At 37.5% G+C, this 24,816-nt stretch overlaps 1 protein-coding gene across 13 annotated transcripts in view; it reads right to left on the minus strand.

Annotated features, from left to right (window-relative positions):
• The window catches only part of ENAH (ENAH actin regulator), a 156,925-nt gene that overhangs the window by 50,269 nt on the left and 81,840 nt on the right, over window positions 1–24,816 (minus strand). For all 13 annotated transcript variants that reach the window (XM_082349732.1, XM_082349730.1, XM_082349729.1 and 10 more), the window contains exon 3: window positions 19,398–19,575. In XM_082349732.1, the coding sequence (XP_082205858.1) occupies window positions 19,398–19,575 (178 nt within the window). The remainder of the gene's footprint in view (window positions 1–19,397; window positions 19,576–24,816) is intronic.

Here is a 24,816-nt window from a genome sequence, read left to right on the forward strand (position 1 = left end):
ATTTTCAAATAAGCTATATGCTCCTCCTGCTGCAGGGCCTTTTTTACACATGCACATGCCTTCTGCCTGTGATATTCTTCTCTTGGTCAACTAGTATGCTTCCTTTTTGTACTAACTAGAACTTTCTGGCAGTCAACACTCAACTGGAGTTACTATTAGCCCCCAGACAACTAATATAATTATTTCTCCCTCCTTCACTCAGAATTCTTATTTCCTATTTCTAGTTTTATAATTATATATGTTTTTTCCCAGTTATCCACTTCAAAAAATTTGAAAGGAGATAATAAGCATAAGTATAAAATTGGGTTAATACCAAATTTTCTAAGAAATATGAAGAATCTGTCTAAAGACTTACGAGAAAAGTTTTCATACATTAAAATTAGGCAAAGTGGTACAAACTTATATTCAGACAAGAAAGAAAGTGGGAGACAGAGAGAAAATAGATGTGTGACATCCTACAAAATGAAAGTTTGGGGCGGGGGGGATGATAAAGGCACCCAATTCCATGGGCCAGGCTCATTTGGGGGTGGTGGGCAATCCAATGAGATGAGACCACCTCAGATCATTTTTAAGGAAACTCATGCAATTTTGCTTCCTCATCCACATGTAAAGAGCTGAAATTCTTTTAACCAAGAAAAGTGTTTTCATTTTAAAAGTATAATACAGAAATTTTCAAAGACCATGTCCGTTCTTTCCTACTTTTGTAAGAGAAAAAGAATTAAGAGAACCAAAAAAGTATGCAGTTCTAAGGTAATGCTCTTGGATGTGGGAAAAAAGTGAAGGAAGGACAATGCTGGGCAAGAAAACTGAGCCTGGGGACCAAGAGAATAAACTTCAGAGATTTCACAAATGGCCAAGCATTCATCTCTATTTACATTGAATTTGGCAAAGAAAACTACTACACAATTCTACTTTCACAATTTACCAAGTTTTTAAATGTTGAGTTTTTTAAACTAAAGAATATGAGGAGGCCTTTCTGCTTTGGTTGTAACCTCCTTATTTAAAAAAAATATTAAGTATTAGTCATTATTTTCACTGTATACCATACTCCTACAACTTTAACACACAAACATCAATTGTGAAAATAAGAAAGTCAATTGTTAAAACTTAGAGAGTATGCCTAGATACATGAATACATGCTTTCTTATAATGACTTACTTTTCAAACTGCCATACATGATACCTGCTACAAAATATATGAACCTTGAAAAAATTATGCTAAGAAGCCAGTCACAAAAGATCACACACATATTGTATGATTCCATTTACATGAAATGTACAGAACAGGCAAATCCATAGAGACAGAAAGCAGATTAGTGGCTGCCAGGAGCTGGGAGGTATGAAGGAATGGGGGTGAGGTAAGAGTAGGGGTGGTGATAGTGACTTAGGGGCACAGGGTTTCTTTCCCATGTGATGAAGGTGTTCTAAAACTGATTGTGGGGATAGTTGCCCAATTCTATGAATATACTAAGAACCACTGAATTGTATACTTTAAATGGGTAAACTGTATGGTATAGTAAAGCTATTAAGGAAAACAAAAAGTGCCATGTCATGCTTGTATTCTTCATCTTAGAATTGTTTATAACATAAAGCTGAAAAATATCCCAGTGCCTATTTCTTTTCTATTACGGAAAATATTAAAGGTGATTACCTCTGGATGGTGGAATTTTCTTTAAACATTTTTTAAAATCCATTTATTTTTATTTATTTATTTATGGCTGCGTTGGGTCTTTGTTGCTGTGCATGGGCTTTCTCTAGTTGTGGCTAGCGGGGGCTACTACTCTTCCTTGTGGTGTGCAGACTTCTCATTGTGGCGGTTTCTCTTGCTGCACATCATGGGCTCTAGGCATGCGGGCTTCAGTAGTTGTGGCATGCAGGCTTCAGTAGTTGTGGCATGCAGGCTCAGTAGTTGTGGTGCACAGGCTTAGTCGCTCCATGGCATGTGGGATCTTCCGGGACCAGGGCTTGAACCCGTGTCCCCTGCATTGGCAGGTGGATTCTTAACCACTGCGTGGATGGTGGGACTTTAGATATTTTTACTTTCTTCATTATGATTTTCTGTACTGCTTAAACTTTTATAATAAGCATACAACTTTTTAATCAGAAAAAATTTTTTCACTAGAAAAGCAAAATGCTGTGCTGGAAATCCAAGTTCTACTGCCCAGAGCAGTTCTTGTCAGGTGGAGCTCCAACTGGCTCTAGGTTCTGACTAGAGAATTGGATGTACACAATGAAAGAAGTGACTCAATTAATAATACCAGCATGACCCCAAGTGTCTGGAAGGACTGCAGAGCCAGCACCTGGATGTCCCTTCCAAACACTAGAGCTGGTCTGGGAAGGTTCCTTTGCCATCATGTTATTTTTCAGGAAGAAACAAAAATCAAAGGCATTTCTTAGGTCATGACTCTGAATACATAGCCATTCAGGATGGTTCATCGAAAACCAGGCCTGTCCTAGTTAAACCAGGACAGCTGTCTACTTCTCCCTGGGAACCCTACTGCCCTTGCCCTTCTCATTTTCTCTGGACAATAATTCGTGATACTTCATCAACGAAACCAAGAAGCAACTTCTATCTAAAACTACCCCGGACAACCCTAACACTTAAATGACAAAGATGTCCACATTTACTTTTGGAAACTCAAAAATAAGTAAAATTTTATTAAAAGAATAGTTTTGATGAATATATAATAAATTAGATAAACTGGGTTTGTTTACCTCACATGGGGTTTACAAAATAGAATTAAATATAAATAAAGTTATTGGTGTGGGCTGTCAGCAAGTACATAAAAATAAACTTGTTCTACAAACTAAACATCATTAACTTCAGTCTCTGAAATGTAATTATATCCATAACAATATGTATCTTTATTTCACTACTCTTTAAAAAATATGACTCATAATTAGTAGGTCTAAATTTGATATGACAATTCAAACGTGAGGGTGTGTTATTTAGAGGAAACATCAAATATTCAGACAAAGAAAGAAAATGAAAAAAGCCATCAGCTATGTGGTCAAACTTATAAAAATTAAGGAAACTTTAAATTAGGAATGCCATATTCCCACTCTTAAGAATCCATAGATGTTACCCGATAAAGAACAACTTCTTCTGGAAAACTGTGCACAAAATACTTATTATCGTATTTTAAGTGATATTCTTAGTAATATTTTAGTTCAACCTGTATCCTATGTCATTTTACTTTCTTCATGAGACATTTTCCACATTAAATCTTAGCCTTTTACTACTCATTCTCTAAAAATGAACTACAAAAGCAGCAGTGATACATTGTTATTTAAAAACAAAACAGGGGGAGGGGAAAAAGAAAACTTCAATACCAGCTAGAGCTCAGAAGGAAACACACTGTAAAATACCAAAACTGGTAGAGCCTAAGATCCTTCCAATTTTTTGTGAGTTACTACTTTATATTGCGTTAGAGTCAGCTGTCTGCCTCACTAGACTTCAAGATGCTCAAAGGTAGTATCTGTGCCATACTCATCTTCCCATTACCAGCAACCAGCATGGAACTTGGCACATTGTAGGTGACTGATAAATTTATTTAACTAAATAGGAGTTTTACAGAATCAATGTAACTTAATCAGAACTCGCTAAAGGCCTACTATGTGTTATAAGTACCTTTACATATAGCAATCCATCTACATAATGCAAATAGGAGAGAATAAATATGAGAATGAATGAATCTGTATATAAATTTATAATAAAGAAGCAGGAGATATATACAAGACCAGAAATATTTAAACAAAAGTCAGGGAAATAAAACCGTCTTCAACTAAAAAAACACCTTTATGTGGATGGGTAAGTGGGGGTTCCTATAAAGCCTTGTTCAGCATAATATAAAGAAATCCCAGAACACCCAGGAAATCTATATCTGAAGTTTTTAATGGACTATAAGGTTGAGATCCCACAAGCTTCCAGGAAAAAAAAAAATCAACTCTTTAAAAAGCAAAGAAGGGACTTCTCTGGTGGCACAGTCGTTAAGAATCCGCCTGCCAATACAGGGGACACGGGTTCGAGCCCTGGTCCAAAAAGATCCCACATGCTGCGGAGCAACTAAGCCCGTGCACCACAACTACTGAGCCCACACGCTGCAACTACTGAAACCCGCGCTAATAGAGCCCGTGCTCCACAACGAAGAGCAGCCCCCCTCGCCACAACTAGAGAAAGGTTGTGTGTAGCAACGAAGACCCAACACAGCCAAAAAACAAATTAAAAAAAAAAAAAAAAAGGCAAGGAAAAAGTCTGGTCCATAGCCAATTCCCAGTGTGAAGAAATTCAGGTGAAGGTAAGTTATTTCCCCAAGCCTCATGACCAAAAAGCATCAGAAGGCAGGGCACAAGAGAACTGTTAAAGGGAGGGGTGACCCTAGAAAACAGGGAGGTGTCTCTAGAAAGGCAATCTGGTTGTATCTCTTCCGGCAACGACTTCATGCTGAATTTGTTTTTAAGCAAGTCAAGACTCCACAGGCCGGCTGCAGGGACCATAGCATCACTATTCACAGGGAGATAAAATGCACAAGAAATACTTACGGGAAGTTTTAAATGACACGTGTTCAAATTCATACTTTAATGAATAAAAGGGTAAATAAATATTGGCAGAGAAATAAATAACTGCTGGACTAATCGACAATGTGGAAATATCAGAGAGTCCTGAAAACCTAGCTCTTATCTGTGTTATGATACTTGAAAATAAAACTGTACTACCCAAACTGAGGCCAAAGTACCTACTTAAGAGGGAAAAGATATAATTCAAGCTGATTTCCCAAAAGAATAGTATCCCTTTGGAGCAGAAAAACAGTTATAGCTTCCTAAGAACAAAACTCTAGAGACTCAAACATCTATTCATGTAAATAATACTATAAATTACTACTACTGTATTAACTATATTTGAGAGCTGTTTATATATCTTAGTCCAGATTAATAAGATTGTAGGGTACATTTAAAAATGTATGTATGGCCCACGGGGCCGCCTGCCGGTTGGAACGGCAGCCCCCCGGCGCAGAGGGCGATGAGGCCAGCGCCAAAGTGAGCGCGGCATGGAGGGGCCTGCCTAACTGGGACCCGTGGCCCTGCGTCTTCCGGCTGCGACGCGGGTCGTGCGCACGCTGCGGGTCGCAGCCGCCGGGCGGTGGGCGCCCGAGGGGCCAGGAGGCGAGCCGGGGCCCCCAGGCGGGTGTGGGCATCGTGTCCACAGCCAGCGTCCCCGAGGCCGCACTCGGGCCGTGATGACCGGTGAAGCTGCGCTGCGACAGCGCGGCCGACTTCTTCCCTGTGTCCAGTAGTGGTCTGGAGGGTTATTTGTCAAGGTGTAAAGAACTCTACCACTCTTAAGACAGTAAACTTCACGGGGTGTAATCTGACATGGCAGGGAGCAGATCACATGGCCAAGATCTTAAAGTATCAGACTACCAGAAGGCATGAAGAAACCTGGGCTGAGAGTCTTCGTTCCAGGAGACCTGATCTTGACTGTATGGCTGGTTTGAGGCGCATCACTCTGAACTGCAACACGCTCATTGGTGACCTGGGTGCAAGTGCTTTGGCAGAATCTCTTAGTGAGGATTTATGGCTTAGAGCACTTGACCTGCAGCAGTGTGGCCTCACCAGTGAAGGAACAAAGGCTTTACTAAAGGCCCTTGAAAGCAACAGAACTCTGGTCGTTTTGGATATAAGAAAAAAATCCACTTGTTGATCATTCTGTGATGAAAGCAGTTATCAAAAAAGTTCTCCAGATGGAAGGAGTGCCAAGTCAGAGGCTCAAAGATTTGGAAAGAGACAGTTTAACAGAAAAGATTTGTCCTTGGAGAACGGAGCTCATGCTTTCAGTCGGGAAGTGAATGGATGTCTAGAAAACGGGAGCCAGACAAGTGGTGAGGAGCGCAGAGTGGAAATAGCAGAGAAAAAGAAGTCCCCCAAACCTGTTTCCAAACTTTGCATGCCCAGGAGAAGCAAGTCCGATGGAGAAACAAAATGTAAGAGCACTTGACTCGTTTGACCTCATTGGAGTCCGGTACCGCCTAAGGGGAGGACAGACTTGGTGCCATAGGGTCTGTCTGTTCCCCTCACACACAACCGCTCCACCGGCAGTACTTGTTTTTTGTGTATCTTTTTTTTAATTTTAGTTTTTGGGGGGTGGGGGCTGGGGGGTGGCTGTGTTGCTCGGCTTGTACGATCTTAGTTCTCCAACCAGGGATCGAACCCGGGCCCTCGGCAGTGAGAGTGCAGAGTCTTAACCACTGGACCGCCGTGGAATTCCCTCTTGTGTATACTTCTAACTAGCTTAGATATATACTTTAAATTTTTGTCTTCGACCAAGTTATAGAGCATTAGATCCCCAAATATGGTTGAATTTATGAGGTATAAGAAAACAGGAGCTGCTGATATTTATGACTTGTAAGTTACATGCCTGTTTAAGCTAAACATTTATTCTTAGACTCCTTCCCCGCTTGTAGTCAGAGTAACTCTTCTGGAATTTTTAAAAATAAGAGCCTGGGACTTGAGCTCAGGTCAGGTGCTTGGCCACTTCATCGTTTGACGAAATAAGCAGAGGCTCTGTTTCCTTGTCCGTCTCAGGGTTGGGCCCTTCATACAAGAGCTTGTGTTAAAATGGCCTAGCACACTGGCAAGTGCTAATTTGATGACTTTATGAAGACGGTGGTTGCTTAGAATAAGAAGAGAAGGATACTTAATCCTCAGAACCTGGTCTGTGCACCAGCTTGCTAATGCTGAAGAACTGTACCTTGGCTGTGAACTCTTTATTCATAGTGGCTTTTTTGTTTCTTTTCTGTAAGCAGCTGAAGTCTCATGTAGCCCCAGGATTACAAGGCAAACTACCAGGCAGACCACCATCACATCTCATTTCACAAGGGGGTCAGTATATAATGAATGGACAGCCCCCATTTTAGGGGCCAACTGTTTTTGGTAAAACACATGTAGAATTAGTAGGATGTAACTTAGTAATTCAGACTTCCACATTGCTTAGGTTTTCCTTTTGATATTTCGTTTTTAGACATTCATGAACAGCATTTCTGAAGACCTCATCCATTTTTACTCTTAGCATAGGAAACTTCAAATGTACATACACAAAATACCAAGGATAGTAAAATGAACCCCTGTGTACCTATCACCCAGTATCAACAGTTAACAGCTCCTGGCTGTTGTTTCATCTATACCCCCATATGCTCCAAGTGAAAATTATTCCAAATGGATTACAACTCCATACACACCCATGTCCCCCCAGCTGTATTACTTTGAAACAAATCGGACATGTCATCTTATCCACAAATACGATATTTCTAGCTGACAAGGTCTCTTTCTCTGACAAGTTTTTTATTCATATTTTGCTATAATTGCTAACATCTAGCAAACAGTCTTTTGAAGAAGACAAAACATGCCTTATAAAGTGTAACAGTTCCTTACTAACGAATATATAGCAGTGTTCATACCTCCCCTTGTGTAACAGAGTTTGGTTGACTTGTTCCTTAAGCCTTTCAAGTGATAGATTCCTTATTTTCTTGCCATTTATTTAAAGAAAATAGGTATTTTGTCTAATAGCTTCTAGGTCTGGCTGACTGCATCGTTTCGGTGGTGAATGTGTTCCCTTGTCTCCAGTTTTCCGTCAACTGGTAGTTAGGTCTAGAGTCCTGATCAGATTCCAGCTTTATTTTGTGCTACTTCATTGACGGTATGGGGCTGTCCATCAGAGGCATGTAATGTCTCTTTGGTGATTCTAGCAGCCGTTGATCAAAGTCTAGATCCATTATTTCTTAGGGTTTGCAAAACGGTGGTATTCTAAACCTGTCATCCAAAGAAACATTAAGCTCGAAGCTTGTTTTAATGTCCTGGCAAAAAGGGCTTCTCCTTGGAGGGAAGAGGGTGTCCGTGCCCTGAATCTTTCCAAACAGAGGGTACTCTTGGTAGGGAGGAGTATAAGTTGTTTTGTGCCCACTGCAAGTCTAGGGTCTGGCTGAGCTAACAGTTGGCCTTACTGTGTGTGACAGCCCTGCCAAACGGAAACCTGAGGAAGACCCTGAAAAAGCAAAATCAGGTGATTCTGTCTATGAAGAAGAAAAAGACCAGGTAGGGCTCGCGTTTAAGTTTCTTAACTCTGCCTTATTTTGGTACACTTGCTGGTAATTGTGAATTTACACTTGGTCTGTCTATGGACCGTAAGTGACTGAGAGGGTGTTAGAACATATCCCTGGACCCTGGGCAGTACGAAGTGTATTATGGTTAGACCCGAGGACTCAGCAGGCCCGTAACTTTGGTGTGTTCTCTCCTGTCTACCTTCCTACCTCTCCAGCTGTCAAGATTTGACAGTCAAACCAGCAGATGTGATGCATTTAAAGCATTTCCTTCTGATGTCAGATAAGCTCCTTTCCCACATCTAATCTCTCTATAAAAGCAGAGTTGTCGTGTTATTATGTGTATTGTAATAATGCTGCTTAGACTTTTTAGGTTAGAAAACTGGTGGCTTGCCAAAGGCCTCCAATATAGAAAATGTCAGTCTCTAGCACTGTCCCATGTGACTTGAGGGGCAAACCTAGATACTACCAGATGGTCACACGCTATCTATTTCATTCCTGCCACAGGATTAGCTGTGTAAGTCGGGAAGTCTGTAGGTTTACAGGTGGGTAGTAAATGCCCTGTTACCTGCTAAAGATGAGTATCCGTGGTTTGCTCTAAGGCAGGGTTTCTCAACCAAGGCATTGACTTTTGGGGCCAGATAAACCTTTGCTGTGGGTGTGAGTCCTGTGCATCGTAGAGTGTTTAGCAAGGTCCCGACCTCTACTCACTAGATGCCCGTAACATTCCCTCTCTCTCCTCCCAGTTGTGACAACCAAAATCACCTTCAGACTTTCCCAGATGTCCCCTGGGGGGCACAATTGCACTGAGCGAGAAGCACTGGACTCAAGGCTAGCAATATCATTGAGGTAGACTTGACGTCCTGTTGTAAAAGACATACTCATTCTCCTGTTTTTATTTTGGAAATTAGATGCCACTGTTCATGATCCTTATTCAGATGTCTGTAATTAAGTTTAGTCAGACTACCCACTCATAGGTGGGACACTGAGACAGAGGGAAACAGCTTGTCCAAGTCACATGGCCACATCCCTTGCCTCCTAAGAAACCGTGTCACAAGGGAAAGCAAGCTGGCTCTTGTAATATTGACAAGTGTTTTTTTTTAAACAAATGTGCCAGTTTTAGACTTGTTCTTTGCCCTCTAACCTTTTGGAGGGCTTCCATAGCCTTCAAGCTTCTGAAGAAACGAACTGGGGCACTCTTTCCCAAGCAGGAAGCAGTTTCGCTGGCAGTGTGTGAGAGGCCTTGCGAACTTGGAGGATGAACACTTGTTGCAACAGGGTTTATCCCGATATGCTAGAGTAAGGCTCAGTGCACCACACCGGTGCTATCAGGTAGTGTTTGTTGGTCAAATAAGTAGTACTACAGAGAGAATCTTACTTTAGTCAATTTAAAGTTTTGAGATCTCACTATGTTTTTTAAAACAGGTATTAAATACATGCATTTGGTAAAACAGTACAAAAGGCTGTTTGGTACATAGCAGCCAAAGAAAAACAATGTGGCTATTCCGTGATGAGCTATGCTGTGAGCGTTATCAAATAGATACTGGATTCTGAGGCCTTTGTTCAGGAACAAAAAAGAATATAAAATATCTGATTGCCACAACTAAGGAGCCGGCCTGTGGCAACTAAGACCCGGCACAATTAACTAAGTAGCTAACTGACTAACTATTTTTTAAAATCTCATTAATAGGTTTTTAATATGATTTTTAAAAATTAAAAAAAATGTATGTATGCATATATCTTTTGGCCTCTGGCAGAAGGAGACACTTTGAATAATTTGATCTTTATGTGCAAATAAAATTGCTAGTAAATGTCACTGTATTAGGACTGTCACTAACTGGTTCTGCCAAATTTATTTATACAGTCCAGAAATTATCATTTTAAAGTGTTTTTGAAAACACTAAGTCCCATTGTGGTGAAAGAAGGAACAGAAGGTGCAAGGACCTGAAGCAGGGGAGAGTGCGTTTAGTTAACACAGAGTCAAGAGGGGCCAGCTCATGAAGGAACCCAGAGTCCCGTTAAGAAGCCTGTACTCTATTCTAAGAGCAATGGAAAGCCACTGCAAGATTATTTGGTACACACAACAGAGGTATGCAAAAATCCACCCTACCTCCTATGAACATAAGGTCATTCTCTAGTATTATCTGCGGAAGACACTAGAGACCTGTTTCCCGGGAATTAACATCACCCATCCAGTCAATATCTTCAAATTGGGGATGTATGATTCTAAGACTTAAAGAAAATGTTAAATCCATGGAGACCAGTGACTTTAAATCTGAATAAGAAAAAAGTAACTCTTTGTTTTTAGTATATTGAATAGTATTATCACAGTAAAGATCAGGACAATATTTGCATAGGAAACTCCTCAATAAAAATACATTTCTTCCTACATGAATGGCACTTTCATAGCCAAATATCACTGAAAATTTCCAGAAAACAGCAGTCATTTGTTTCCTCACGTGAATCATCTCAGAAATTGCAAAAGCTTACAGAAATAGCAGGTCTACCTTAAAGGAGTTATTTCTGGTATCTTTACATGAGTAGTATGCTATATTTGCCTATACCACTTCCTAATTACCACTCTGTACCATGCATGGTACTTACACTGCCTTGCAGGTATGTCTGACCATGGCGTATCTTCTCCACACAACTGCTCCATAAGGTCAACAATTTCGAATCATTCATTTTTGTTTCCCTAGTATCATGTAACATAGTACCTCTATTAGAAGTACAAGTAATTCAGTTTACTGTGGCTTTTCCTCTTTTAGATGGGATCATCTACCTCTTAGGAATTTTTAATGGATTAATAAAACAATGTCATAATATTCTTTATATATAAAAAGCTGATGTCAAAATACCACTATTTAATACCATCTTCAAAAGATTAATTAGAATTTTTCTATCTTGCCTAGATCATAAAAACAGGAATGCCCAATGTTAATTCAGAGGCACTGCACCAATGTGCACATGCTCTTTGCTGAATACAAACATGGACAACCCAACGGTACACACTCTCACTTACAGACTGATGAAAGCATGTCCAAAATTAAGCTGTGATCCTGAAACTAATATAATATTGTAATATACTATACTTCAATTGGAAAAAAATTAAGCTGTAAAAATTGGGCCACAGATTTGGCTGCCACTGTGTGTTGTGATTGGTCTCATGAGAGTAGAAGTGGTTCCTGCAATTCGTGTCTTGTCATCAACGGACAAGTCAGATTCTATTCTATCAAAGCTTCTCCCTGCATCCCCGTTTAAAGACGAAAAAGTCCGACAAAAAGGTATCAGAATTTTCGACTGTTTAACAGCCAGCAAACGCTTCTCCAATTTATGGGCAACAAATATGATTAAAATTCAGGAATACAAGTAAAGTAACTGTATACAAATTACTAATCTCAGACAGGAAAACACATAAATAATCATGGATGACATCCTCAGTTCACTGCAGCACCATTAATTAAATTTCAAGCTTACTGTAAAATAAGCCTGAAGAACTGAAGTCACCAGCTAGACCTGTAACAGACAATACATTAATAAGATGCCCAACTACCAGAGAAGCAGAGAAACAAGAATGAGAGACAGAATAGTGTCTGTCTGACAACAAACTTCAGGCTAAAATAACTTTCTATATGATTATGAAATACAGATTTACCAAAAAAATCTTGTCTCTTTTAGTTATTTAATCAATCCCACTTTGGAGCAGGACAATATCCTAAGTCCCACAACATAAGACTAAAGCTGTGCTTATGAAAAATGCAATATCAGACTTGAGTTATTGTCAAGCCAAAGCAGCTTTCCCAAACAGTTAGTGACTAGAAGCTTAAAAGTCATGAAGTAAATACTTTAAAATTCTTTTATTATAAGTAAAAATTCACATATGAATATATATAATAATTCATATGTTAGAACAGTCACCCAAATCACTTTGCATAAGCACTTAGCTCTCTTACGTAACGCTGGCTGAGAAAGGCTGGGAGAGAGGCTATAAGATATGATGGGTAGGGCACAGGAACCAGAAGCCTAACTCAGTAGTTCCCAACCTTTTCAACAACTAGAAACCCATTTATTATTTTAACTAACCCCCTTGGACTCCATGTTTAGGGTGAGCTTGTCCAAAGGAACTGTATTTATCATTAATCTTTGTTCTTCCATAAGTAAGCAAAGATATATAAATGGTCGTGTTCAATTCAGGCACTGGGACTATTGCAACTCTTCTTATCAGTATCTTGGCACAATCACAAGATCTTCAAAGTGTCAACAGTAGTTAACTAGAACTTACTGGTTTTAGATAAATAAGCATCTCCACAAAGAGCTGACAAATTTAGTCTCAAACAAAGAAGCTTAATATCTGAGTTAGGAGGTACAACCTTATCACTGGAATGTATGATGTACATCGTTTATTTAGCTTTCCAAAACACTGAAAATTATCTCAGAACTCTATCAGTTGTTCTGTAGTAGCTTTGGGGGTAATAAGTTGAAAATCATTGTTCTAACCCAAACAGAATTATCTCCCAAGGAAAAGGGCATTCATATATAACGTGTATGCTAACTCTGTTAATAAATTACTAAACTGTGGGCTTAACATATTTGTTCTCTAAAAGCTATTTACAGACAAAAACTGTGCCCATGTACCATTCTTTCTAAAACCTGGACTCAGGTTCACAGGAAAAATTCAAACTTATGCTGAACTACATTTTCATTTTTCACCTCTTTCTCCCAAACTACTGATTTTCTTCACATAGCAGAAATAACCTTAGGTCCCACATTATCTGCAAACAGATATGATACTCTCCCAGAGATCTCTACTGTTGCCATGTGAAAATGGGCAGCCAGAATTCCTTTTTAAAGAAAAACTTACCTAAGGGGATGAAGCAGTCATACAATAGTGATTTCCTGTTTAAACGCACCTGATTCTATCACTGTAATCTCTCTCCTATTTGAATTTTCTTCTCTATTCTTACTATTTCTGCCTCCACTCAGAAACTTAAGGCTTGTCTCACAGCCTCCAGCAGCTCCCATTTCAAACCACTGCCGGCCTTCTGAAGTACAGCTTTGTTCACGTCATTCCACTTGCTCAAAAATGTACACTAAACCTCTATCACCCACAGCTCTCAAAGGCCCTTCTTGGTCAGACCTACCTTTCTGACTTTAATCCCCACCAGGCCAATCAAACGACTCCTGGTCTACAACAAGCTCATTCTTTCCACTTTTGTACTCCTACGCTATTTCCTAGGCCGGATATGCCTTCCCCCCCCCCACCCCACCGCTCATGTCCCTATGCCTGCATTTTATCTATCTTTCAAAATCAGCTCAAAAAGCCATCTCATCATTAACACTTTCCCCAATTGTTCCAGTGAAAAGAAATCTCATTCCCCTTCTCATACTCACACAGGATTTTATCTGTACCTCAGATATGACTTCCTCTTTTGGATTATGACTGTGTCTTATCTCCTCTACAAGAGTAGAAGAATCCTTGAGGGCAAGATTTGAGTCTTATTTCCCCTTGCATGTATCCAAGGATGGATAAATTAATTGATTTTCTACAGGGGAGGAGGAACATAACATGGTATATCTGTACCAGGCAGTAAAGACAAAGAAGAGATTGGAGAAAACTTCAGTCTCTCTACCACTTTTATTCCTCTAAGTAAATTAATCCACATGGTAGAATTTTCTGTGTATTTTTAAATGTTAGCACTAAAAAATAACATTCTGCTGTATAGTTTAAAAATACTAATGCCTTTATCTCATTTAATTCCCATGATATCCTAACACAGGTATTCTCATGATCCTTTTATATAGTATAAGGAAACAGCTTCAGAGAAGGCAACCTGCCACCAGAGGAAGAGTCAACCCTGGAGTCTTTTACCTCCAATTTTAAGTTCTTTCCACAAAATCAAAATGAAGGACCACAAAATTTTACTAAAAACCATAAAACAAAAAGTAAATGAAAGTTCTTCTCTTTCCTGTTTTCTCACCTGAAACTGACTTCCCTCAAAAGCCTTTTAAAATATGCTTTGAAGATCTTGAATTGAAAAGCAGAGAAATGCAATAAAAAGAAATGGCCCAGGGGCCGGAAAACTCAATCCCCGTTGTGCCTCCCTTTCTAGGTATATGTGACCTCAGGGAAGTCCCACCTCCCCATATCAGTCTTCCTAATTCGAAATTGGGGGTGACAGATTAACCTCACATTATTGTGGAGACTGAATTTATAAATGGGGAAGGGTGTGAAGAGGTAAATTAGAGAAGGAAGCAGTACGTGGCAGCACCCACAAGAAAACTGTCCCACCCACCCAACCCCCAAACCTGTTACTCATTTAATCCTGATGAACAGCTAACGCTTTATCTGTTTCAGTGTTACTTCTCCAGTAAGATTATTGATTAAGGAGAGCTAGAAGTGAAAACTATTATCCAAGACCACCTTTAGAATCCATCGTCACCAGTTGCCCAAACTGACACATCTGGTAATTGTCTTAGAACACCACCCTCTCCTCCCTGACCTGTCCGTTATGTCTCACAGATATAGTGGAAAGAGGCTGAATGCTAAAATTAAATCTGGGTACAAACGCCACTTAAGCCACTGTCTAGCTGTGGGCCCTTGGGCCAGGCCAGTGACCTTCTGAAAGCTCCATCATCTCTAAAGCAAGGATAATGCCACCAACTTTGCGGTGTTGTTATAAAGTTTATCAGTAATAAATGTGCCCAATTAGGACCTGCCACACAGCTGGTGCCTGATAAACAGATTATTATTCTTGCCTCAGAAATGCTTTAACGACTAAATGAGGACATAAGTAGAAGGCCTAGAACAATGTCTTCACAGGCACGGTAGGCACTGAATAAAGTTTGTCACCTCCTCTTCACTCGGCTCCTTTCCTCTTTATACCGTGTCACTTCAGGCCTCATCGTTCTCACTGATATTATCACAGCGGCGTCCAAAACCCACCTCCATGCCTGCAACCACATGCTCACCAATCCATCACTTTTGTCCTGAAGCACAAACCTGATCACATCAAACATTTATTCAGCACCCTTCAAAGACCTTACCCGCAGATCGACATCATGAGTTGCACACCCTTCAGCAAGAATACAAGGCCCTTCCCCGTCTTATCTCTTGTGACTTCCCTCCCCCAATAGAAACTCTCGTGCCCTAGCCACAACATCACCTGCTTGTTTCCCAATTGCTCCAGGCTCTCATGCCTCCAAGCCAATCCAGAATGTTCTTCTATCACCTGCTCATTCTTTAAAACATAGCTCAAGCACCACCTTCTCTTCAAAACTTTCCTTTACGCTAGAATTTTCTTCTGCATACTTCATTCACAACATTTTACAAACCGAATTCTAATTTTGCTGTGAAATCCTGGAAGGCAAGGGATAGGCCTTATCATGTTAGCTTTATTCCCAGTGCCTAGCACAGGACCTAAGCTCAAAACCTGTTTGATGGTTTCTGTGATATAACCTTAATATTGCTCCCATGAATACTGGCATTCTGGAAGAATGAAAAATAACTGTCACTATAAAACATATAAAGTATTTCTAGAAACTTTTTGAGATATTTTAAATCCATTTAATTCCAAAACATATCTCAAAAAGATTAAAAAATGCTAAGATAAAACTCATACAAATGCACACAGTGAAAGGTTTATCAGGCCAAGTTAACAGTTAAAAAAATGAATGGAATCTCAGTCTTTATAAATATTTAATTACAAAGTCTAAAGAAAATTTCCAACAGGAGGATATCTTGCTTTCAATAGATATAAAACAAAATCCAGCAAAAGCAGTCTTAGTTAATGGTAAAATATTTTAAGGTTTTCCTCTTATAAAGGTATGCTTAACCTTGGTTCAGTAGAACAATAGTAGAATAATCTTACTGAACACTAATATGATTTTCCTTTTAAAAAAAAAAAGGAATTTAAAAATTATTTCCTTTTCAAATGACTTAAATCTTTTTCAAAATGAAATAGATTGTGCAAGTTCACACCCACCAATCATGAAAAGGACTGACTTTACATTTTATATAATCCATAACTATTATCTGCAAAACTGCTATAAATGTACTTGATAAATAATACAGAAATCAAAAATATCAGGCGGGATAACGCATTTTGAATGTACTTATTTGAGTCCATTTCCATTAGACAAAGGAAAATGATAAACTGCAGCTTTTGGTATTAAAAGAAAGCACTAATTCAGCTCTTCTTCAAAAATGTTAGAACGTGTGACTTGTGTTTTTTAAATTCCAAACAGAACTCACTGTATTTAGCACCTCCTGTACTTTCCAGTATATTAGATACTTGCACATCAAGTTAAAAACAAAATAAAGGAAAACATTCCTGCCACCCACCCTTTTCATAAAAGAAATGGAAATATTAAACATGTACACAGAGCACCTTTTAAAGGTCAGTATGACGAGCTACAGAAAAAGCTGTTTTTTCTTAATTTAAAAATTTTGCTTGAGGATTTAGAGATGTGGGGGGCAAGGGAAAGAGGAAGGGAGAATTGTGTGATTTTTTATTTTGGCAGAGAAGATGGGTTAGTAATTTCCAAATCCTGCTCTAGGGTACATGGGTGCCCCAGTGGTTATGGGTTTCCAACTCCCACGTTAATCAGAGAAGCTCTGGAGGTTTGTTTTTGTTTTTGTTTTGTGGGGAGGGGTCTGTATATGAACTGAGCATCTGAAAAAGATTTTGTTTGAACAAAGGTGTCCATAACTTAAAAATGCCTGACCACCACTAAGAAGGACTAACCAATATTCAACGAATAATACATTAACACCTAGTAAACAAAAAAGCCAGAAGCATTCAATATGGAAAACTGGTTTTAAAAAGTGACAAAACACTAAGTAAAAAAGACTAATAGCTGTAGTTACTTTATCTTCATGAATAAGTTTGTTTCTTTCGCTTCTGACCAGAGATTTATGGGGTACAGTGTTTGCTTAGGGAGGGACATACAAGAGTTAAGCTTTCCCAACTTGGTTTTGGCAAGAAGAGAATAGATGGTTTTAGCAAGGAATTGGCTATGAACCCAAAGCAAACAGCTGTGGAAGGGGAAAAGGTGTTCAAGATGAGAGGTGATATTATTGGGTATGTTTGTTTAGGTGGATAGGAGGGGCCCACTAAATAACTCTGGGGTGGGGTACATACCTATCCTACTTCAGAGATCTACAGAAAAGTTTGTATCCTTTCCCGAGGACATTTCTGATTCATATCATCTAAATCCTCCTATGCCTCCACTGCCAAGCCAATTAATGCTACCAAAAATCAGAGACAGTGTTTAACTACAGTAATTTACAAAAACAGTCATTTTCTAAATAAATCAGATTATAAAGAACATCAGCCATTTTATATGCTTTCTTTATCTTCTCTGATGAAAAAGCTACAGAACCAAAAGTTCCTTTGCCAGTGACTGGGGCCATGATGCAAGGAGATGGCTAGGATGGACCAACTTCTTCCACCATTCTCTCTCTTTCCTCAGCCCATGATAAGTTGAGACTGTGACAGAGAAGAGAATAAAGCTTCAAAATTATCTGAGAAGAATCTATTCAATTTTTCTGCCTTACCAAAATGCTTGTGTAGCTAATGAGATGATGGGTGATCTTCCCATTTACTAAACTTTCTATAATGTGGAAATTACTTTATAATAGAGAATGTAATTGAGTCTCTCCACATTAAGACTCATTAATTTCAAAAGATCAAGATCAGAAGAAAAAAACATTAGTTAGCATTTGCATTTTGAAAACAAATTATATGACTATACACTGATAAAAACAATCTTTTCCAATTGGTTAAAAAAAATTGATGACAAGATGAACAATAATAATTTTAACCACTTTAAATTAGTAACATTTAATTCCCAATATCCATGGATACTCTTTTGAAGGTTCAGAAATAAAAGTAATGTTACATTGTTCCAAACATGGAGAAGCCAAATGTTATTGTCATACATATGCTCTTAGATCTAAAGTTTGGTCCTTTAATTATTTATTATGTAGTTGATCTATTTAATTAAGATATTAAGAACCACAATTAGAGTTGTTTCCTTGTGGTAAAACTATGGCAACAGAAAAGCAATTCTATACCTACAGGAGAATGCTGATAAAATACTGATGCCTGAAAGAAAAGTACAGTGACTTAGATGATCTACATACAAGACTGTACATACGAGCAGACTTTTCTATGCTATTTTCTGGACTTACTGACAAACCAAAAGAAGTTCCAGTGATTTATTTTCTCAAAATAGATAAGATACGAGAGTTATGTACAAATTATTTATAGAGATACTAATTTCCTCAAAAGAAAATCTAATATAAACCACCTATAGGCATAATGTAGTTTTAGCAAGATTCCAAAGGGTCTTCTTACTCTGAAATTCATATGTGAAATAGACTAACACATGGGCTAGATGTTTCAATCCTTTTTAGAATAGGGCAAGGTATAAAATTTAAAGTATCTATAACAGGTTCTGAAATTCTATACCTTCAACAAAATACCAAATTTTAATGTAACTATATAAGTTCCTTCCTCTTAAAATATACAAATAAATTTTATTTATGGCATGCTTATATCAATAAGATTGCTACTAAATACACAAAGGCAAGAGTAATCATATGTCTTGTTTTATTATAACCTTAATTTTCTGATTATAAAATCTATCTCCCTAAAGAGAGAACCACAAATTGGTATATTTTTTTAAGCCAAAAAAAAAAAAAAGCTCACCTCTGATACATACACAGTTTTAAATCCTGTGTTTTTTTAAAATAATGTGAATTATTTCTACACATCTTTCTGACCACGATGCAGTGTCAGAGGACATGCAATTCATGACTTGTACCACCTGAGGGCACTCCAAAAAATCTTTAAACAACTTTCAGAATGGAATTTTTATCTACTAGGAAGTAGACAGTCCTACTTGAAGTTCAGTAGTGGCTTAAAAAACATGTTTGAGAAAACATGTGTTTTTTCATAAAAAATAAGATGATGACAAATATGCATATTCAATCTACTGCATATTCTCTGGGTCTCATGTCCTTGCAATGAAAGTTGAGGTTCTAGATCGGAATAAACAAACTAAATAAACTTCAAATGAGGTTAAAAAATTACTAACTACTAACAGTCTCATAAGATTATCCTTTTATAGTACACGTTTATCATCAACAACCAAAAGTTCACATTTTTGTAGAAAACAAGAGAAATTCAAGAATCACTTCAAATACATACATGATTTAAATAAAAGTTGGTCAGAAGAGATTTGGTTTAACATATACATGACACTTCAGTTCAAGAAAACAAGTAACCAGAGGACGCCCTACCTGTTTCCTGTGAATTCAACACTTCTAAGGCATGCATCATGGCACTTGCGAAGACATTGGCATCTTCTTTGCTGCCAAAGTTAAGACCATACACCTGTCTAGCATCCCGCCATTGGTGGAAGGTCTGTGTAGCTTGATTGTACTTCAACCCTTTAGGAATGGCACAATTTATCACGACCTAAAAGACAGTAATTCTTTTTACAGTCAAGCTAATAACTGGCAAAATCAACAACGTCAACAAATCCTGATTGGACATATTCATTCAAACCCGCTCCTGACACACCTTGGCAAAAAATGGTTAAAACAATTATCTAGGGTAAAATTAGTCTGCAGAAGTAACAGTCTGATGGACGTTAGGCTGTCTGATAGTTACAAAGGTCTGGCCTTAAAAGAGTAAATCAGCAAAATGAAAGAAAATCTATATCCCTCATTAAATATATTTGAACATGTTTACTGAGGTATTATAAATTCAGAAAGTGTGTAAAACATAAGCATGTTATCTCAGTGATTGCTCCCATGTAGCCAAAACCCTAATCAGGAGATATGACGCTAACATCAGAAACCTGCTCCTTAACTCCTCCTGCCTCCCAAAAGGTATTAGTCATACCTCTAACATCAAAGATCAGTTTTGTAGGTTTGGGGATTTTATATAAATGGAGTTACACAATACATATTGTAATTTATCTGCCATCTTTCCCTCAAAATTATTTATGAGAGGTATCTATTTGTTGCATGTACTTGTGGTTTATTCTTTTTCATCGCTCTATGGTATCCCATTGTACAAATCATGTTTATTCACCCATTTTCCCATTAATGAACATCTGGATTATTTCCAGTTTGGTGTTATTAAAAATAACAATGTTATGAACATCCTACCAAATGTCCACCAAATGAGCACACATTTCTGTTGGGCATATACCCAGCAGTGGAAATGTCACAAGCCATACCTATGTTCAACTTCAGTAGAAAACTCAAAGTAGCTTTCCATATAGGTCCTATCAATTTTCACTCCCCCAGCAGTATACAAGAGCTTGTACAACTGCACATACAGTGCAACACTGTAATTGGTATACTCAATCTTTACTTTAGCAATTCTGCTGGGTATGAATACTACATCGTTGTGGTTCTAGTTAGCATCTCCCTGATTAATATTGAGATTTAGCACCTTTTCATGTTTTAATGGCTATCTAGAGATCTTCTTTTATGAATACCTGCTTAAATTAAATCTCTTGCCCATTTTTTTACTGAGTTGTCCATCTTTTTCTTTGTTGATCTGTAAGAGTCCTTTACATATTCTGGATGATCCCACTGTTGGGATCATCAGTTATGTGTTACAAATACTTCTTCCATTTTGTGACTTGCCTTTTCACTCTCTGAATGGTGTCTTTTGATGAACAGGAGTTCTTATCTTTTATTCAGTCCAAATTCACAATCTTTTTCTTTATAGTTAATGCTTTTTTATAACCTGTTTAAGAAATGTTTCTCAATCCCAAGTCATGAAAATATTATCCCATATTATTTTATAGAAGCTTTATTGTATTAACTTTCATATTTACATCTCCAATCCAACTGGAATTGATTTATGCCTATGGTATCATATAAGGTTCAAGTTTCCTTTTTGTTTCAATATGGCTGTCCAATTGATCCAGCACTACCTATTAACTTGCTGCAGGTTTACCTTTTTCATAAATCAAGTGACTAAACGGCTCTATTTTGTTCTACTAGCCAATATGCCTATCTCTGAGCCAACATCAGTGTCTTAATTATTGTAGCTTTATAGTAGGTCTTGATAGCCACTAGAGTATGTCCTCCTACTTTGTTGTTCCTCAATATTGCTTTGGCTGTTCTCAGTCCTTTGTGTGCAGCTATAATTTTATACTATCAATTTTGTGTTATTTATCCAATCTGCCAGTCTCTGCTTTTAATTGTAGTGTTCAGTCCATTTACATTTAATGTAAATTATATATAAATTTGGGTCTAAATCTATCATACTTTCTTTTAGAGTTGTTTATTATTGTCCCCTCTATTAGCTTGCTAGTTATACATGTTTTCACTGTTGTTTTAGTGGCTGCCCTAGAGATTACAACAGGTACCTTAAACTTATCAAAGACAAATAAAAACTAGTATGTTTATCTTTACCTCAACAATACAAGGACTTACAATACTTTATCTCCAATAACATTCCCTTTCTTCCAATGCCCATCCTAGGAGTCCTACACTAGTTTTATCAGGTGTTTTAATTCCATTGATATTTTAAACCTCATAAAACATTATTAGTAGTCTTATACAGTTGATGATCATTTAAGATTTACCCAATAGTTACATTTTCTGTTGCTTTTTATTCCTTCTGCCCTCTTCAAGCTTCTGTTTGGACCATTTCTGATATTGAATAACACCGTTTAGAATTTCATTCAAAGCAGATCTCCTGGTGATGAATTATCTCCACTTTGGTTTGTAAGAAAATATCTTTGTTTCACCTTGATTTTTGAAGACTATTTGTATTAGGTTTGGAACTTTAAGTGGCCACTCATTTTCTTTTAGTTCTTTGCAATCTACTGCCTCTTAAGTTTTTGTTGTTTCTACAGAGAAGTCAGCTGACAGTTTATTGTTGCTTCTCTAAAGTTGTCCTTTTTTCACTGACTGCTCTAAAGAGTTTCACCTTGAATTTAGTTTACAGTGATTTTAATATGATGGGTTTATATGTGGTTTTCTTTGTATTTATCCCATTTAAGATTTACAGCATTTCTAAGTTGATGTCCTTTCATCACTTCTGAAAATTCTTGTTCACTATTATGTCTTCAATTACTGCTCCTGCCCCATTCTCTCCTCTCCTCTGGGACTCCAATAACGTATGTGTATACCTTATACTTTTTTTTACTGTATTTCCTATGTCTCTTAAGCTTTTTCATATGTCCATATTTTTCTCTCTCAGAACATCACAGCTTCAGACTGAATATTTCTTTCTGACTTATATTCCAGTTTACTAATTCTTTTTAGTGGTTTCTAATTTGTTGTAAAACCCATCACTGAGTTGTTAATAGCAGTTATTTTATTTTTCAATTCCAACATTTCCATTTGGCTCTTTTTTCAAAAAAGTTTCCAGTTCTCTACTGAAATTCTCAATCTTATCTTTCATTTCCTTGAATATATTAAGCACAGTTATTTTAAAGTCAATTTCTGGTAATCCCATTAACTGGATTCCCAGTGGGTTTGTTCTATTACTGTTCCTCTTGTCTCCTCGCATTCTGGTTATTTTGACTGAATGCCAGACGTTGTCTATGGACAACTATATGGAAATTTTGAGGCCTACAATGATGTTATATTTTTGCAGGGGAGATTTACATTTGTTTCCGACAAGCAGCTAGGGAAACTAACAATCTCAAATTACCTTAATCCAAAAGTGATTAAAATGTCATTAGAGGCTGAGTATCAGTTCCTATAAAGGCCAGTCTACTTATGAGTCAAACTTCTTCCCCAGGGTATGGGGCTTCTGGATCCCAAATCATGGCCTGGGGGATTACCAAGACAACCCTCCCCTCATTAGCAGTCCCTAACTTATAATTTTTGTTCTACTAGTCCCAGGAGTCTGCCAAAAGCTCTGTTCAGCTACTCAGTCCCCTCTTTCAAAACTGATATGTGCTTCCAGGTAAACATAGGTCCCAAGCTGGGCTCACTTCTCTGGTTCTTTCTGCTTTTAGGTCATGGACCCATAATTCTTCATTGCCATGTAAGCTCTCCAAATAGACTTCTTTCTTTTAAATATTCTGTCCAATTGTTTTGGTTCACAGAGAGAGGCTCTATCTAAATTAAATTACCTCATCCACCAATACCCAAATTTGACAACTATTTTTAAAATATGACCACTTAAAGATGTTATGCTAAGTGAAATAAGCCATATATAAAAGGTCAAATATTGTATGATTCCAATTATTTGAAATGCCTAGAATAGTAAAATTCATAAAAATAGAATGGAGAATGGAGGTTGCCAGGGGTTATGGGTAGAGGGAAATGGAAAATTATTGCTTAAAGGGTTCAGAGTTTCAGTTTGGGAGGATGAAAAAGTTCTGGAGATGAATAGCAGTGATGGTTGCAGCACAACAATATGAATGTATTTAATGTCACTGAACTGTACATTAAAAATGGTTAAAATGGTAAATTTTCTTATTTTTACTACAATTAAGAAGATATGATCACCTCCTACCATATGATTTCTATACATATCGGGCTGGGGGGTGGGGAGGTCACAAATCCTTAGCTACTAGAAACCCAAAGCTAGAATTTAACATTACCAGAAAATTATAAACCAAATTTTAAGGCAAATCTATATATATCCCTGCTTGGCAAATAGGTTAAAAATAAAAGGGCAGGCAAAAAAAGATAGTTATGTTCACTTTTTTCAACTTGTTCAGTGACAGAATATTAGAAAAAGTTGAGGAAAATATTACTGGAATCAAAAGAGAATTATCTAAATCATGAGTTCACTTTTTCCAATATAGAAATTTTAAAATGTGAACAAATTATTTCATTTGATTCTAACTTTCAAGGATTGACAAAGCTGTATAGTCTCAAAAAGCTTTCAAAGTCAAGGGGGATGCATATACCTTCATTCAATAATAACTGTTTATTGGATGTTCACTAAGGATGTTATCAGGTTTGGACTTCTTCATAATCCTAATACTTCAAACCCAATGAGCTTGCATCTAGATTAGTGATTTCCATCCTACGCACACCCATCCATTTTTAGCCTGAGCGTAACAGATTAAACCGTGCAGTTAAACACCTATACTTCCTTCTGACGTGGCTCAATAGCTTATCTTGTCTATGAAGTCATCCACAACCCTCTTTCCCATCTTCTCAACAAAGTGATCATTCTTTTATGCCCTCGCTGTGCAATGATTTGTCATAAATGAAACAACTAACTGTGCTGTTTTCCTTACATGCATAATATCCCATTCTTTACTGCATTGTTCTTCAAGGTCAGGAATTATTATCTATATAAAACCTAACTACAATGCCTAGAACATAAAAAGCACTCAAGTATTAAGGAGAAAAATGGTAGCTTTTCATATATATGTATACAATTTGTACATACTCAATTTTACAAATAAATGGTGGGTCATTTTTTTTTAATGTCTCTTAGTACAGAAAGTTTAGATGTTGTTTAATAAATTATACTAATATGTTTCTACGTAGAACAGACTGATAACCATTAAGATATGAAAAAAGGTACTCTGGAATGAAAAGAAACCAATTATTTATTAGATTTATTCTTAGGTACTTTATCATTTTTGTTCCTTTAAGCAGTATCTGTATAAAATTATATTTTCAATTTGTTTATCGTTAGTTCTACAAAAATGCTACTGATTTTTATATACTGATGTTATATCCAGCAACCTTGCTGAACAATCTTATTAGTTCT

The sequence above is a fragment of the Balaenoptera borealis genome (genome assembly GCF_965194805.1).
Source record: "Balaenoptera borealis genome assembly, chromosome: 1".
In the NCBI taxonomy this organism is placed as follows: domain Eukaryota; kingdom Metazoa; phylum Chordata; class Mammalia; order Artiodactyla; family Balaenopteridae; genus Balaenoptera; species Balaenoptera borealis.